The sequence below is a fragment of the Aethalodelphis obliquidens genome, unplaced genomic scaffold, assembly GCF_003676395.1.
Source record: "Aethalodelphis obliquidens isolate GAN/ISIS:26980383/991018 unplaced genomic scaffold, ASM367639v1 scaffold21, whole genome shotgun sequence".
Classification (NCBI taxonomy): Eukaryota; Metazoa; Chordata; class Mammalia; order Artiodactyla; family Delphinidae; genus Aethalodelphis; species Aethalodelphis obliquidens.
Genome location: NW_020837965.1, coordinates 15,475,608 through 15,493,011, shown reverse-complemented (window position 1 = coordinate 15,493,011; position 17,404 = coordinate 15,475,608). Strand labels below are relative to the sequence as shown.

At 54.7% G+C, this 17,404-nt stretch overlaps 1 protein-coding gene across 8 annotated transcripts in view; it reads left to right on the top strand.

The window, feature by feature from the left end:
- The first annotated feature begins 1,723 nt into the window (after positions 1 to 1,723).
- Positions 1,724 to 17,404, top strand: part of TTC7B (tetratricopeptide repeat domain 7B) — a 237,889-nt gene continuing 222,208 nt past the window's right edge. For 5 of the 8 annotated variants that reach the window (XM_027120319.1, XM_027120322.1, XM_027120323.1 and 2 more), the window contains exon 1: positions 1,740 to 1,977. In XM_027120319.1, the coding sequence (XP_026976120.1) occupies positions 1,857 to 1,977 (121 nt within the window). In that variant the 5' untranslated portion in view covers positions 1,740 to 1,856. Of the gene's footprint in view, positions 1,978 to 17,404 lie in introns of all 8 variants that reach the window. The other 3 variants (XM_027120327.1, XM_027120321.1, XM_027120324.1) reach the window with 2 other exon arrangements.

Here is a 17,404-nt window from a genome sequence, read left to right as displayed (position 1 = left end):
CGGATCTTCCTTCCTCACATCTCTGGATATCTGAGTTTCAGCTTCACCCTTGATTGACTGGGGTCCATGTCTTTTCTTCCCAAGAACAGCCCCGGGGCTGCTGAGGGGATGCGAGACGAAACTGCAGGTAAGAACTCCTGGAAAGCTAGAGTAAGGCACCCCTAGAAGGGATGATGTTGACTATGACTTGGTTCTTCCTCATACCTGACATTCCAGACTGTCAGCTCCATCCTCAAATGCGGTATCCAGAATCCAACCCTCTCACCACTGCCACAGCTATCACCCTGGTCCATCCACCACCATCTCCCTCCTGAACTACTGGCAGTGTTCTCAGCCCTGCAGCCACAGTGGTATTCCTAAAATGTAGGTCACGTCATGACGTACATTAAAAGTTCTGCACGGATGCCCCATTTCACCAGAGGAAAAGCCAAAGTCTCCATAATGGTCCGCAGGCCCAACATGAACTCAGCTCTGACTCCCACCTCTGAACTCTCCTGCTTCGACCCCCTCCCTTCCTCTACCCCAGCCACTTGGGTCTCTTTCCTGTTCCCCCAGCTTATTAAATATGCTCCAGGGCCTTTGTACTTGGTTGCAGTACCCTCTGCCCAGAGATGTTCTCTCTCACCTTCTTCAAGTCTTTGTCCAATGTCACTTCAAGGAGGCCGTCTCTTACCACCCTGTCAGTTCTTTACTCTCCTCATTGGACCCTGCTCTGTTTCTTCAGCTAACCATTTTTACCTTCTGATTTACTACTTTATTTTGCTTATTTATTCCCCTGCCTGGAATGTAACCAAGGCAGGTATTTTGTTAGTTTCCTGCTGTATTCCCAGCACCTGCAACAGGACCGAGCCATAGTAGGTGATGACTACATAGTCATCGGATAACTGAAAGAAGGCACAGTTGGGACGCCTGCCCTCAGCTCTGTCTGCAAGGCCAAGACAAGGAAACCCCCCTGCGGACTCTGCATCCTCCTCAGAGGGCAAGGTAGCCGACATCTGAGCTGGCAGTCCTTGCCCGGTTCAATCCAACTCGCCTCAACAGACATTGATGGAGCCCTGGGCAGGTGCTGAGCCTGCCTGTGAGGGATGAGTCTCCACCCACCTCGAACTGGGTGGGGCGAAGGCTGCCTGGGGCAGAGGGGGCCTGCTAAGGGGCACAGGCCAAGCCAGGCCCAGAGGGATCTCCCAGAAACCTGAGATGGCAGGGCAAGCTCAGGCAGGCCTCCCCGTCACACCCACCTCATACCCCAGGCCCACTAGTCCGGCCTGGCCCGTGACCGTCCCCAGGGTCACTGCCCTTTCTAGGCCCTATTCCTGAGGGTCTGTGGGGCTCCCAGTCTCTGCCTCCCTCCCTCCCTTCCTCCCGGGTCTCCCTCCTCCACGCCCCCATTCTGCCAGACCCCTACCACCACAGCCCCTGCTTTTCCTCACCTCTCTCTTCCACGCCTTCCCCCTCGAATCTGGACCCCAGCCCCAGCCCCCCTCCAGGTCCCGTTCCCGGGCCTCCTTCCCCGACCCGGCCTCCGCCGCACCTCGCCCCTCCTCGCGCCTCCCCCTCCCCCCGGCCCCCGGCCCCCGCGGCCCCGGCCCCGGCCCCGACCCGGGCCCGTGCTGCGGCTCCGGCCCTGGCCGGTAGGGGCCGCTCCTCGCGGCGCCCTGGGCCCCGCCGCGCCAGCCGCCGCCGCCCGCCTCCCCGCCCCTTCCCCAGCCGGCGCTCCCGTTACGCCGCGGAGCCGGGAGCCGGAGCCCGAGCCCGCGGCGGCAGCGGGAGGCGGAGACGGGGGCGCCCGGGCGGCGGCGGCGGCGGCGGCGGCGGCGCGGCCTGCGGGGGGGCTGGCCGGGCCCGGCCAGGCCGCGATGGCGACCAAGAAGGCGGGCTCGCGGCTGGAGACGGAGATCGAGCGCTGCCGCTCCGAGTGCCAGTGGGAGCGGATCCCCGAGCTCGTCAAGCAGCTGTCGGCCAAGCTCATCGCCAACGGTACGCGCCGGGCGCTCCGGCCTGGGCTGCTGGAGGCGCCGCGGCCTCCGCCGATCACCGGGCCGGGCCCCCGAGGCGCGGCGGGGCGCGGGCAGGGGCGCGGCCGGGTCACGAGGGCGCTGCGCCCGGAGATGTGCGCGGCGGGGCCAGGGCCTCGGGAACCCGGGGTCCGCGGAGCGGCGCGGTGGGGGCCTCCGGCGGCCGAGGGCTTGTGCCGGGCGTCCCAGAGTTCCGGCGTGCAGGGCGGGCTTCTGCGGAGTCAGGGGGTGGGTGTCTCGGAGTTGGCTGCTGTACTGGGGTCCCAGGGGGTCAGGGGCCGGCCTAGGGGCTCTGAGAAGTTGGAGGTGATGGGGGGAGGGTGCGTCCTCAAGACTCGGGTGTGGATGTATGGGGTTCCAGGGTGTGTGTGTGGTGTACTCGGAGTCATGATGTATTTACGGGGGTCCTGCGAATGGGGGTGGTGAGCAGAGACACCTGGGAAATATGCTCTGTAAACAGATGGCGTTCAAGGGGCTCCAGGTGGAAGCCCAGGCTTGGGGTGTGTGTGGGGTGGTGGTGGAAATCAGGTTGAGATGTGTCCCGGGATCCAGAGGGTAGGATGTCGAAGCTGTGGATCTAGGGAGGTCGGGTTTGGGAATATGGGGGAAATAGAGTCAGGGGAGTCAGGAGGGAGAATATTGTGGAGCGAGGTGGCAATGTGGTTGAAGAATGTTGGGAAATGGAGTTGGGTGTGTGAGGGGCTTGGGGCCTAGAGGAAGAGGGGGTCAGAGAGATCCAAGGAGTAGGAACCTAGTGCCTGGAGTTAGTCTGTGACCCGGTTGACTCAACTGGTTCTCATACCCAGTGGAATCAAAATTGCATCCAAAATGCCATTTCAGAGCATAGCTCCACGTGTCCTTATTTGTTTTGGAAGCAAGTATCCTTAATATTTGCTTGTCTTTTAGTGCCCGCCAAAACCGCAGGCACCAATGCACTGGCGAGAGGGCAGAGGTTTTGTCACATTTCATCTCAGGCTTCCTGAGGCTGGGTGAGCACATGTTGGCTGAACAAATGAATGAATGAAAGAATGAATAAATGACACTGTTCTGAGAAAGGACCGCCACACTGTTTTCAACCTTCTCGCCTCAAACTACCCAGAAATGGAGAGGGATGTCGTGTGTCCTCTTCAGGAATGGTTTATATTTGTGCCTTTTATAGTATCAGAGCCTCAAAATAAGAACTTGGTTTTGTGCACTCTCAACTGTGGTACCTTGCTTTGGGCCGGTATTTCCTGGGCAGATGCAGGTGCCATGATCATAGCAGGGGCATGGAGGAAGCACAGACCTACCTGGGCTCAGCATGTGGAACGTGTTGACTCTTCTCAGTTACGCGAGCGTTTGAGGAAAAGGTGTTCAGTCCCCTGGGCCCCAGTGGCAGCCTGACCTTGCTGTCCCTGTAAGGGTCATGAGCTTGGCCTCTTGCGTCTCTTCCCCGTACCTGCAAAGTTTTCTTGTTTCTTCAGAGCTCGACAATCCTGGGTCTACTTTGCCACTTCCCGGCTGTGTGGGCATATAATACCTTCAGGGCGTATTATACCTTCAGGGCATATAATACCTTCGTTGATCTTAGGATTAAATAAGTTCATTTGTGAGCCCCCTGGTTTTTCCCTTCAGAACCCACTTGTTTCCTGCTTTATTTACTCATTCAACCAGTATTTGCATGCCCACACGTGTCGGGCATCAACAGTGGTGAATAGCACTGACCAAGCTTCTACCGTCATGTGCGTACCTCCTCTGAGGAGACAGATGGTAAGCAAATATGGACATAGTAAACAAGGTAGCTTCAGATAGTGAGAAGTGATTTGAAGAAAACAAACAAGATCATGTGACTGAGAATGATGGGTAGGAGAGGTGGGGTAACTCAAACTATGGTGGTCTCTGGAATGAGAGGGTAGATGGGCTTTCAGTGGCATGAGCCGGTCTTACCTTCACGGCCCCTCTAGGCTTGGCTCCCTTTCCAAGGCTTGGTCCCTAGAATCTAAGCCACAGTCATTAATGGGGCTTGCGGGGGGAGCAGGTTGTACGGGGCACAGTGGTCCATGGGTCTATGTGCAAGTTTGGTTTGGGGAAACTCATGAGAGAGAGACTTTTGCCCCAGAACCCACATGGTAAACAGCAGCCGTTGATGGCCAAAGGTCACACAGACTAGAAAAGGTCAAAGAGATTGCTCAGGAAGATAAAAAAAAAAAAAGAAAAAGGATGAAACAAAACAGAATTATTGTGGCTTTCCTTTGGGGTTCAGAGAAGTGCTTGTAGGAGGGTCTTTCCCTTTCTTTGGCTGATGGGGGCTCCCCTGACTGGCAGTGGGACGTCCTCCTGGCTTTGGGGGCACCAGACCCACCTGGGTGCACTAGACCTCAAGTTTTGGGCAGATTTGGCAAAATCCCTAAGCTAAAATATTTGCTGTTTAGAATAAGGACAGCGAGTTAATGTCATGTTTATCATACTAAGACAGTTACCTTGAAGGCAACCACAGGCAGAAAAGGGCACAGTCTTTGGAACCAGCCAGACCAGTGCCTGAGTCCTGGACCTGCCACTTCCTAACGCTGTGACCTTGGTCAAATTACTTAACCACTCGGGGCCTCAGTAGTTTCATCCTAGAATGAGGATTAAAAGACTTACCGTGTAGGGGTTGTTATGAGATTCAAAGGAGTCTAAAGACTCCCAGGGCTAGCCACAGAGCCTGACGCCTTAGTAGGCAGGCCCTTCATTCATTCACTTATTCATTCATTCCACAAAAACTGAGTACTTGCCAATGTGCTAGTCACTGTTTTAGGCACTGGGGATCTGCCAGTGATCACATCAGACAAACATCCCTGCCCTTATGACACCCACATTCTAGTAGGGAAGGGGCAGGGAGACAGATAGATAAAATCATGAAGTAAAATGTACAGGATGTCAGATGGTGGTAAGTGGTATGAGAAGAATAAAGAGGGGAAGAAGGAAAAGTGCTTTGGGGTGGGGTGGGGGTGGGGCTTGTTTAAATGGGTGGCCGGGGAAGGCCTCTGATGGGAAGGCAGCATCTGAGATAAGAGCTAAGTTGGTGGAGTGTGTTCCAGGGAGGGGACTTCCAGGGCAGAAGCCTGGTGAGGGCAGAGGGGTGGCAGGGCCAGATGGCATGGGGCCTCATGGGTCATGGTTAAGGCTTTGGGTTTTCTCTGAGTGATGTGGGAGCCCCGGGAAGGTTCTGAGCAGAGGAGTCACTGGTTCTTGCGCTCCCGCCTGCAGCGAGCCTCTCCGCTCAGCACATCAGCGTCTGTGCTCGCGCATGGCAGCCCCTCCCCATGGAGGCCGGTAAATAGCGGACACTTTCAGAGCCTGCTGCTCCAGCCTGACTCCTTTGAGATAAATTGGTTTAGATAGTTTTGCCAAGAGGTGTATAAGGAAGAAAAGGGCCAATGCCAAGCTGGAAACAGAGCCCAGAAGTTCCTTTTCTGCCTCACACCCCACTGCAGTCACTGTTTTTAATCACTCCATCTCAAGGAACCGAAATGTGTGGCAGCTAAATGCCAGGCCCTGATGAGTTCCAGCAAGAGAGCGGGGATGGGAATACATACAAGCTAAGGGGGATGGGAGAGTCCACTCAAGCCCAGGCTCTTGCTACCTCAAGTGTGGTCAGGGGTCCAGCAGCATGGGCATCGTCTGGGAGCACGTGAGGAGCGCACACTCTCGGGCCCCACCCCAGACCTGCAGGGGATTGGTGGGCACAGGGAAGTGGGAGGGGCCCTGGCCTGGAGATGGCGTGGCCGCCCGAGAGGTCAGGGGTGAACATGGAGAACCGCACATCGGCTTCTTGTCGGCTCACAGGTCAGCCCTGGCCGTGGGAGGGCAGTCCCAGCTGGCTTCCCTCTGCAGAAGGTCACCCTCTAGCCTCCTGGTGGTTAGGTTCACTGCTGTGTGAGAAAGTGCAGTTATCTGGCCCCTGGGCTTCAATTCAGACTCTGGCTGGCTGGGTGACCTTGAGCCAGTTACTTAACATCTCTGAGCCTGCGTTTCCTCATCAGTAATATAGGGTTAATAATACCTAACCCATCAGGATGGCTGTGAGGATGAAATGAGTTGATATCTGTTAAACTTGGTATTTGCAAAATACTGGTGTTCACTCCTTCCTGCTGACCCAGCATGACCCTGGGCAAGACAGGCCAGGTCCTGGCTATCACCTGGTTGGGAAGAAGTGTGGGAGACCTCGGGATGACACACGTGAGCTGGGCCTGGTCAAGACTTCCGCATATTTCAGTAACAGAACAGACCTTTTGGAGGCTGCACCTGCCCTGAAAGACAGCCGCTCGCTCTGAGGCAATGTCGGCCTCTCCCCACTTCCCCAGGCTGCTCAGCTTCTCAGACGGGCTCAGTCGCTGAGCTCACTTAGAGCAATTAGGCCCTGATCATAGTGTCTCCTGAAGGGACCATCGCCCCTCTGGTTAGGTGTGATTTGGGGTTACTTTACTTACCTCTTGGTGAAGGGTAGGTAGGGAAGTGGTGCCTGAAACAAAGAATATTTAGGGGGCAAAGTTTGGTTATAAAATGTACTTAGACCTTTGAGTGAGAGTGAGGTTCTCGCCTTTGCCAATAGCTGATATTCCTGTGGTTTGAAGGAGGGCACGGGTGGCATTGTGGCTTCCCCTTTTGGAGGAGGGCCGGGCTCGCTCAGGCCCCTGGAGATTTCCCAGAGAGGCAGAGAGGTAATGGTGGCTGGGGGGCCCCTCTGCCCGCCCGAGGGGCTTCTTAGGAAACAAGGCTGAGGTGTACCTGAGAGCCTGCAGCGGGGTGAGAAGGTAGCCCTGACGTGTAGGAATGGCTTCTTTGGACACTCCTGGGGTACGGCAGACTCTCGGGAAGCCCCCAGACACAGGGGAAGGAAACTTAGGAGACGCTCCCTCCTGGCTTTCCCAGGCCAGCGTCCTGCTTTCAAATGCTCTGTCCTGCTGTCCTCTGAAGGACATGCCTTTGTGGCAGACCACATGTCCTGATTTTTGGATCCAGAAGATTCACTTATTCCACAACGCACATGGGTGGCTCTGAGCTGGGCATTGGGGCTCACGTGGTCGCTGTGGTCAGGGCAAAAACACTGTGACCTTGTGGCTCCACACAGTGGGACTGGGGCTGCTCAGCTCCTCCTGCACGCCCCCCCCCGCCCCCGCCTCCAGGGCACAGGAATTTCAGGCTCCGAGTGGAGAGGAAGGAGGATACCCGACATCCATCCGCTTGGCCAGCCAGCCTTTCCAGCCTGACCTCCATCCCCTTGGTGCGCGGGGCCCCTCCGTTGGCTGGTTTGGGATCCTGGACCTTCTCGCTCCCCTTGCTTTTCATCTCTCACCTGTGCGCAAGCTGTTGGGCTCCAGAGCCCTCTCTGCAGGTCAGAAGCCTAGCCATCTGTCAAGGTCTGGTTCAGGTTCCTCCTAGCTGTCCTTCCCTCACAGAAAAGGCTGTTGGCCTCTGAGAAGACAACCACAGAGAGTTAGAACCAGATGGGCCCTGAGCGATCACACTGGATAACAGTTTTCACACTGTCCTGTCGAGAAAGCACCCTGGTGACCAGGTGGGCAGGCCTCACTCACTGGAGCAGGTACATTTTCCCTTAAAGTTTCCTTTGAAGGAAGGGCTAATGTGCTTAAAAAAACACATTTGAAACCCACTGATCTAGTCCAACCTCCCCATCTTATAGATGAGAAAACAGGCCCAGAGAGAGAGATGTCTTCCTTAAAGCCACCAGCCGGCGATGGCAGAGGTGAGCAGAGTGGGTCAGAGGTCTGGACCCGGGGTCAGAGTGTTGTTCTGCCTTGTGAAACCCCATGTGTAAAGTGGGGACACACGTCCAAAATTCCTTTTCTGAAATCCTTGGGGCCAGATGTGTTTCAGGATGCAGAATTTTTCAGAGTGCAGTGTATATACTGGACATTACGTGACACTCCCCCTGGGGTTAGTGGCAGTGCTTCATGAGAAAACAAGCAGTATTTCTGCATCAAAACATATCAACAGTCATTGCAAAAGGGATAAATAGACTCCAAATAACCTTACATTGGTTCAGTTTAACTGCCCAGTAAGTTAACAACAAAACCCAGCTTTTGGTTTGTAGAGAGGTCTGGATTTTGGAAATTATGGACAAGGGATCGTGAACCTGTAATGACAGTGCTAAACTGGTAAGGTGGCTGGAAGGACCACATAACAACAGAACAAAACAAACAAGCCAAAGAGCACCTGAAAGTGCTTTTAGCCCGGGGCCTGCACAGAGTAAGCCCTTAGCAGAGATAGCATGGGTTGTCTCGTGGTGGGTGCTAGCGTCTCCCACCTCCCCGCTCAGGGCCGCTTCCCCTCCCCACACAGTCTGCTGGGCATGTGCCTGGTCTTCCCACTGTGGTGGCCCTTCTGAAGGGCAGAGGGTGTGCTCCTGCTTTAGTGGACCACCAGCCTCCTAGCCCACCCTGGGTGTGCTGTGTCGAAGTGGCCCGCAGACTTTTCACCAGGGGAGGCTCCTGACCGGTTGGAACCGGTCTTTCAGGAAGCAAGGCTGAGGGCCTTCCAAAATGGATGTGAGGGCCAAGGTACAGGTGATGATCCCGTCCCTGGGAGTGTTACGCTGCGGGGACTGGTGTTTACCTGTGGAGTTGGTGGTGTCCATCCAGCATTCTCCGCCTCCACTCATTTTGCTTCTTCCCAATTGAGCCCTGATTTTGTTCAGCGGTCGGCCCCTCTGAGTGCCATGTGTTTTATGGTAGGTGGGCCTTGGCCCCAAGGGTCTACCCCCTTGCCTGTCATTGGTTGAGGCATGAGCATGTGACTCAGCTCCAGCCCATGAGGCATCAGAGACATATGTTGTGGGAGGGGGCTTCTGGGAAGGATTTCTTCATGCTTAATAGTGACGTACATGCTTAAGAGGGAGGAAGAACGTTCCTCTTCTTGCCCTGGAAATGGTTCATGCTTTTGAGACGTGGAGCTGCAGCCATTTTGTGCCAGGAGGCACTTGGCTCAGGAGTGAGGGGGGCTCCGTGGGTTATGGAGGGTGGGGACACGGCGACACAGGGAGAGCCTGGTCATGCTGCCGAGCTGCTGACGCTCCGTGCGTGCAGCGGGCCTTCCCTGGACTTCCTGTTACCTGAGATGATAAACGCCTTCTTGTTGAAGCCTTGTTGAGCCGGGTGTTCGTTCAGTCATTACTTGCTGCTGAAGGCGTTCCAACTGGTGCACCTCTTCGCTTACCCAGAGCACCTGCCGCCGGCCGGCTTTGCACCAGGCTGCACCCAGAGGGCCTTTGCTCGTGATTCACGTTGCCCTCAAGTGGGTGGATTCCTGCCCCTCTGGGTGACCTTGTGCTTGGCAGGTGGTGGAGGGTTCCAGACCTTTGACTTGTGTGAAAGCCCTTGCTTCCCATCTGAGGAGCCAGGAAGAGGGAAGAGGTCTTTTTAATTTTGAATTTTTATACAATTTGGAAAATTTACTTTCCATCTACAGTCATTACAAATATTGACTATATTCCTCGTGTTGTACAATACATCCTTGAGCCTATCTTACACCCAATACTTTGTACCTCCCACTCCCCCACTCCTGTATTGCCCCCTCCCCCAACCTGGTAATCACTAGTTTGTTCTCTATATCTGTGAGTCTGCTTCTTTTTTAAAAAAAAAAAAATTTTATTTATTTTTTAATAAATTTTTTAAATTTACTTTCGGCTGTGTCGGGCCTTCATTGCTGTGCGCGGGCTTTCTCTAGTTGCAGTGAGTGGGGGCTACTCTGTGTTGCGGTGCGCGGGATTCTCATTGTGGTGGCTTCTCTTGTTGTGGAGTGTGGGCTTCAGTACTTGTGGCTCATGGGCTCAGTAGTTGCAGCTCACGGGCTCTAGAGCACAGGCTCAGTAGTTGTGGCACATGGGCTTAGTTGCTCCGTGGCATGTGGGATCTTCCCGGACCAGGGCTCGAACCCGTGTCCTCTGCACTGGCAGGTGGATTCTTAACCACTGTGCCATCAGGGAAGCCCCCTGTTGTATTGTTTAGATTCCACATATAAATGATATCATGCAGTATTTGTTTTTCTCTGTCTGACTTATTTCACTTAGTGTAATGCCCTCCAAGTCCATCCATGTTGCTACAAATAGGAAGAGGTCTTCTGAGACGTCTCAAAACCATCCCCGTCAGCCACCAAGATGAGACTGAGCAGAGTTTGGCGCGCGGGTGAGATGAGAGCCACGTAAACTAGAAAGGGCAGCCGCAGCCACAGGAAACCTGGTGTTGTGGCCTCAGCCCCTGCTACCCTCCAGGCTTGTCTGTCCCTGTTCATCGAGCACAGCGCGTGGTGGAGGTACCAGCACCAGGCAGGACAGATGTTTCTTGGTCCTTTCACGGGCCTGCCAGACACGGAGTCAGAATCCCCAGGTATTTTCCCTCTGAGTGACCTTGTGCACATCACTTGAACCACTGAAACCTTAGTTTTCCCGACTTCATGGGTGTTAAAACAGTGCCAGTACGGAGGGAGGATGAACAAGCGTTCCTTGAGCTTCAGCTGTGGATTCTGCGCATGAACTTTCACGTGGATCCCGGTTAATCATCCCAACAGCCACGTGGGGAGTGGGGTCGGGGCTGTGATTCCCATTCAGGGCACGAGTAGACCGAGGCTTGGAGATGTTCATAGAACAGGACTCTAGCCCAATTACGACTCTAGTTCCATTATTCTACACTAATGTTTTTCTGAACTTTTCAGATCAGAGAATCACCGAGCTGGCTTATTAGAACCCAGTTTGTAGGGCTCCACACGTGGTGATTCTGATGCAGCCCGTTTGGGTTGGGGCCTAGGCTTCTGCACTCTTTATAAGCTCCCAGGTCTTGCCAGTTATGCAGGTCCATGGACACGCTCTGAGCTGCACTGAATTAAGGGAGCTCAGACAATATGGATTGCCAGACCTCTCCTCTAGGGTGGCGATTCTCGGTCCAAGATGCGGACTGGAAATCTGTATTTCAAAATTCAGCCTCTGGTGATTTGTGTCACCAGGCATGTCTGAAAGCCCCTGCCCTCAGCCACCATTCTTAGCATTTAAGGAGCACCTCCTGTGGAGCGGGGCGGGGGACGCTGCACCAGAAGACGTAGAGCGAGCCGGTCACCAGCCACAGGAAGCTTCCCGCTCAGGGCAGTCCCTCAGCCTCTGGGCAGCTGACTCACCTGGGGCTGCTTAGTAACTCGGAGTCGCAGGCTGGGTCCGAGTTTCTGCTTCGGGAAGTCTTGGTGGCGTCGGGTTCAGGGAACAGGGTTGTTAACCGGCACCCGGGGGATTGTGGCGCAGGGAGTTCCCGGACCACACTGAGACATGATTGTCCAAGTGGTGGGACAGTGTCACCTGCGGCCTGAGGAGAACAGTGACAGCATCACTGAAGGCTACAGGGTGCAGCTGGGTTACTGGGGCTGAGGGTGGTGGGTGAGGCCTGGCAGAGCGTGGCTTTAGGCAGCCTCTCCTGGTCTTAGCACCGAGAGTCCTGTGTCCCAGAGCCCCCTCAGTCCTAGGCAGTGGGACAGTAGTTCACCCTCTTAGGCGGATGGAGTTATTTTAGCAAAGAGGAAAGGAACCTAGTACAGGAGAAAGCGGTGGATTTTGCCCTGTTAGATCCGGGTTCAAATCCTGGGTCCGACACTTACTGCTCGTCCGGCCTTAGGTGAATTATTTAGCTTCTCTGAGCCTCAATCTTTATCTCAAAGGTTACTTTGAGGAACAAATAAGATAATGCAGTTTCTAGCACAAGCATTATCTCAAGCAGCCTCACTGCATCAGGAGTATTGTGTGTGGAAGGAGGGTAGAAAGTTCCAGATACTCAGTCCTTTACAGGGTGTGGACGAAGTGGGCAGGACAACAATAATAGCAATGATAGCAAAGATGCTTAGTGGCGGTGGGGTTCTTGTTGTGCTGAGAAGCTGACAACAAGCCGTGTTTGCTGGGTCACAGAACTAGTAAGCGCTTCAGCCCAGGTCTGACAGATGCCTCAGGCCTTCTCTTCCAGCCACCCATTCAGCACCCAGTAAGCCTGGGGTAGGACGTAGGGGTGCTGCCATGGGTAATGGGGACACGAAGATGAATGGGACCACGGGGCTGGCCGCCCCAGGAGGGCGCGGCCTTTGCTCTCGTGTCCATTGCTCTATCCCAAGCGCCCATCACGTGGCTGGCACACAGTAGGTGCTCAACTAATTCTTCAACGAACACCTTGGCCTGTGCTCTGGAGGAGTTAACTTGGATTCATTTACTCATCAGACACCTACTGAACACCTCCTGGGTGCCAGCCCTGTCCTGAGGGCCTGGAACACGAAGATCACTGAGTCCAGTACATGGAGACTGGCAGACTGGGCTCGGGGCTGGGGGTGGTGGAGGGACTGGGCTGTGGCGGCCCCCGGGGAGGGAGTGTCCACCGCGCGTGGTTGCACATCTGAGTCTCTTGGTGTCGTCCTAGCGCGACTGGCCTGGGCCCGCCTGGGGCTGATGGATCGCTGTGCGGGCTGGCCGCCTGTGGCCTTCTCTCCCTGTTTCTTGGGCAACTGCAGGGTGGACACTTGCTGGGAGGCCCATCCCAGGGAGGGGTTCCGGTCCCCTCGCTGCCCGCCTTATCCCTCTTTCCTCCTCACGTTCAGGCTGGCTCAGCCCCTTTGCTGCAGGGCCGGGCCATTGAGGAACTGCCCGCTCTGGCTCTTGTAGGTTCTGAAGCAGCGTTCTCTCAAGTCAGCCAGCCTTGGAGGGGTGTCCACTTGGTGAGATGATACCCCTGAGGGGTGGGTGGTGCCCAGCCCAGGGACCTACAGTCAATGCCACCCTCCCTTCCCTGGTCCACCAGGCATCAGGCCAAGGCAGTCAGCTCCCCACTGAGTCTTGGGCCTGGAGGCCTGGGAAAGTGGGTCTCCCTGGCCCGTTGTAGCCGCCGCACACCCTGTGGCAGCCTCCCCGCCCTGCCCCAGCACACATGCCGGTGGTGTCCAGTCACCCTTCTGCCTGGAGTCTCACTTGGCGAAATTTCTCAGGCTCCTCAAACCTCACTTGCTTCTCACACCCTCCTGAGTGTCCCTGCTGGTCTTTGCACACCACCGCACAGGGCTTGGTGGTACCCGCCTCCCTACAGACCCTACCCCTTGGAGGCAAGGACTGGATTGGGGCTTTGGGTCTTCAGGAGGAACTTGCTGAGTCCGTGTGGGTGTACGTTTAACAAGCCTGTGTGGGGCTGGCTTCCTGAGAGAGCCATTTCCAAGCCTTCTGGGCTGGCCTGATAACAGCCCCCCTGCCCGCTAGACTCACTTCCTGCCCTGCGGAGCTCTGGGGACAGGTCAGGCCAACTCCAAGCTCATGACTTTCAAGTTACCTCGTCTTTTCTTAGACGAGGTTTCTCTAGGGGAAGTGCGTGCGTGTGCGTGCATGTGTGTGTGTGTGTCCAGCATACTCGTCTACTCTGGCAGCGTGGAGGAAGCGTGGTCTTCTGTTCCCGCATGTTCCTCTCCCGTCCTGTCCCTCAGCTTCTGCGTTGTGTGTGGATGTGAGGAGGCATAGGCATGAGGCCTGGACCCTGACTATCCCAGAATGTCGTTTCTGCCAGCTTCTTCTGAGCTCCTCACCCTTTGCCTCACGCCATCTTTGCCTGTCAGTAAGAGTTCCACAGTAGCCGGGCCCTCCGAGCTGGGTCACAATTTAAACAAAGCTAGTGGAAGGGGAGCAGTGGGGCCTGAGGTAGACACGGGGAGGTCTGGTCTCGGTGAGCGTCGTGCCCCGACTGTGTGCCAGGCACCCCGGCGGAGGGAGCTGTGTCTCCAGAGACTAAGGTACTTGGTTGGGCCGTGTCTGTGGAGGGGAGACATGCTTATTGATTGACTCGTTCCAGAAATGTGTATGGGACGCCTGCTGTGTGCTGAGCACTGGCGGTGGAGTGTGAATGTGAGAGCGATAGGAGGGAGGGCAGAGCTAAGGTGGTAAGTTACAAGGATCTTGGCTTTCACTTTGGGTGAGGGGGGAGCCATTGTAGGGTTTGAGGGGAGGGGTGACCTGACCCGACTTAGATTTGAAACAGGTGTAGGGCATGTAATCCATATTTTCTAGTCAAGGTGTGTGCCCTTTTCTTCCCCATCCTCCGCCGTGACAGTGTCCCTACCCTGGTTTGGCCCAGCTCTACCTACCCGTGGGTCTGGCTGAGGAATGCCCTCACCTTGCTGACCACGTGCCCCTGGTGAACAGTGACCTCACCAAGGCACTGCCCCTCCTCCAGTAGGTCTGCGTTCCCCCTTTCCATAATGTCTGTCGCACGCGTTCTTTTCTCTTCTTAGACCCTGTACGTCCTCTGAATGCCTTGCTGTCACCCCTCGCTCATGACCTTGCCTCATTCTTTGTTGAGGAAATAGAAACAATCAGGAGACCAGCTCGTTTCCTCCCCCCGAGTTGACCCGCTTTCCTCCTGGCCTGCTTGGGGGCCTCAGTTCCTTCCAAAGGCCTGCAGCCCTGAATCCCTTCCGTCCTCGCCTTCCCAGATTGGCCTCTGCAGTCCACTCTCTGCCTCCCTGGATCAGTTCTCTGTCTCTCTGTCTGGCTCTCCTGGACCATGCCCTGTAGGATGCACACATGCCCTAGACTTCCTATTGGAACCATCCTTAGCCCTGCATCGCTGTCTAATTACTGCCTCATCTCTCTGTTCCCTTTTGGCAAAGGCTCTTTGGAGAATCGTCATCTCCTCTGCTCACCCTGGCTGGGCTTGTATCCCCTGGGCTTCTCCAAGACTTCTCATGTTAAGGTCTCCCGCCCCCCTCCACGCCAATGTTGCCTCCATGTTGCCAAACGTAATGATTATATTTATGCTCTTATCTTCCTGGATATTCCAGCTGCTTTGAACCCACTTGACCACTTCCTTTTTCTGGAAACTTCTAACCTCAGTCTCTCTTTCCTGGTCCTTCTCACTCAGTCTCCCGCAGCTTTGATGTGGACCCTCGCCACTGACATGATTTCTCTACTTGGATATCAAGTGTCATTTAACTTGGTTAACACAGAACTCTTGGGTATTTTCTTCCTCACCTCAGTACATGGCAAAGTGGTACCGCTGTCCGCTCCACTGTGCAATCTAAAATCTAGAATTTACCTTTAATCCTCTCCTCTCCTCAACCCTTGTGCATTAGTTTCCTGCTGCTGCTATAGCAAATTACTGCAAATTTACTGGCTTAAATCAATACAGATTTGTTTTCTTTCGGTTCTGGAGGTCAGAAATAGGAAATGGGTCTCATTGGGCTAAAATCAAGTGTCGACGGAACTGCATTCCTTCCGGAGGCTGTAGGGAGGAGACTGTGTCCTTGCCTTGTCCAGCCTCTACAGGCTGCCTGCACTCCTTGGCTTGCGGCCCCACCTCCATCTTTAAAGCCGGTGGTTCAGTGTCCTCCAGTCTCTCTCACTCTGCTTCCATCATCACGCCTTCTTCTCTGACTCTGACCCTCCTGCCTCTCTCTTCTAGGGACCCAATGTGCCCACCCAGATAATCCAGGAGAATCCTCCCATTTCAACATCCTTAACTTAATCACGTCTGCGAAGTCCCTTCTGCCAGACAAGGTGGCATATCCACAGGTTCCAGAAGTTAGGACATAGACATCTTGATGGGGCGAGGGGTGGCTACTATTCTGTCTGCCATACCTCCAGTCCATTCCATTAGTTAGTCTGGTTTATGTTCTCTCCAAACTATGTCTCAGTCAAACGATTTCTCCCTCTCTGTGCTATTTCTCACCACTTACCCTCTTGTCCAGTGTCTGTCACCTCTCGCCCGACTACTACAGCAACCTAACTGGCTCTGCCTTTGCCTCTGCCATGCTCCAACCCCAAGTTCATTCTCCACACAGCAGACAGAGGGATCTTTCCAAAACCTACATCAGATCATTGCACACCCCCATTTACCCGCAACCCCCAACCAAAGACTTGCGATTGCACTTAGAGTGAATGCCAGACTCCTCACTGCAGTCTATGAGAAAGTTCATGATCGCCTCTCTGTCTATCCCCATCTTGACCTGTTCCCTCTTTTCCAGCTACGCTGGCCTTCTTGCTGTTGCTAGAACACACCAGCTGTGTCCCCACCTAGGGCCCTTACGTGAGCTCAGAGGATGCTGTTCCCTCAGCCATCTGCATGGCTGACTAGCACATCATTCAAGTGTCAAACGCCTCTCCGTGGAGACTCTTGCTCTGGTCTGACCACCCAGTTTCAAGTAGCCACACACTTGCTCACTGTCACGCCACCCTGCTTTAGTTCTCTGCATGTCTCTTACCACTGTCTGGCCTTTCTCTGGTTTGTCTCTGTCTCCTCTGTCCCGAAACGTAAGCTCCCTGGGGGCAGAGGCCTCTCCTGTCTCATTCGGTGCCGCACGTCCTGGCGCGGGCTGGCCGGTGCCTGCACGTGCAGAGCCCTGGGAGGTACATGGTTAGCTCAGACGGAGGGAGCGGAGGAAGCTTCTCCCGGTGGACCCTGAAATGCATCTCAGACGATGCCTCGAACTTTGGCAGGAGAAGGGAGGCAGGCACGGCATGTCCAGGCACCCTCTGGTGAGACACGGCCTTGGAAGGATGCTGAGGGCCTGGAGAGTGTGTGTGAGAGGCTGGCGGCCCAGGGAGAGCGGGTGCTCGTTTCTCAGTAGTAACTGCAGACTTAAAACATCTTCACATGGTTCTGAGATGGTGGAGTACGTCGTGGGAAGCCCTCTGTGGGTGCCCAGACCAGCTGCTCTAGATTCAGAGTACACTGTAACACGGGCCATCTTTTTTCCTTTTAAATTAGCCAGTTAATACTTTCTAGGTAACAAATGTACGTGGTTATTAAGACCTAATAATGCAAAGGAGTATATAGTGAAAGTAGCTGCCTCCTTACATCATCTCCGTGTCCTCCTGCGCCCTTCCACTGAAGCGACCATTCCTGGGTGCCCTTTCAGAAACACTCTGTGTACCTGTACATTTATAAGAAAGTGTATTGTTGGTTTTTGGCTTTTACACACAGGAGTGACATACTGCACTCCCTATTTTGTATCTGTCTTTGAGTTGTTATCTATTACTCTGTAACAAACGATCGGAACACTTAGTGCCTAAAACAAACACATTTTATTGTTTTTCATGATTCTGGGCTTCTCAGAGCTTGCTCCTGCCTCGGTGGCCAGCCGTGGGTCAGCTCAGGGATGCTGCTGCCCTTGGCGGGGCGCTCTTACCTGGCTAGGTCTCACCTGAGACAGCTCAGCTCTGTTGCACGTGACCTTGCAGCCTCCTAGGTCCAGGCCAGCCAAGCATGTTCTCATGGTGGTTGCAGAGAAGCAAGAGGGAAGTGGAAGTGAATAAGCCCTTTTCTGAGCTTCTGTGTGCATCAGATTTGCTCGGGTCATATCAGTTGAAGCAAGTCATGTGGCCAAGCCCAGGGTCAATGGGAAAGGCCACG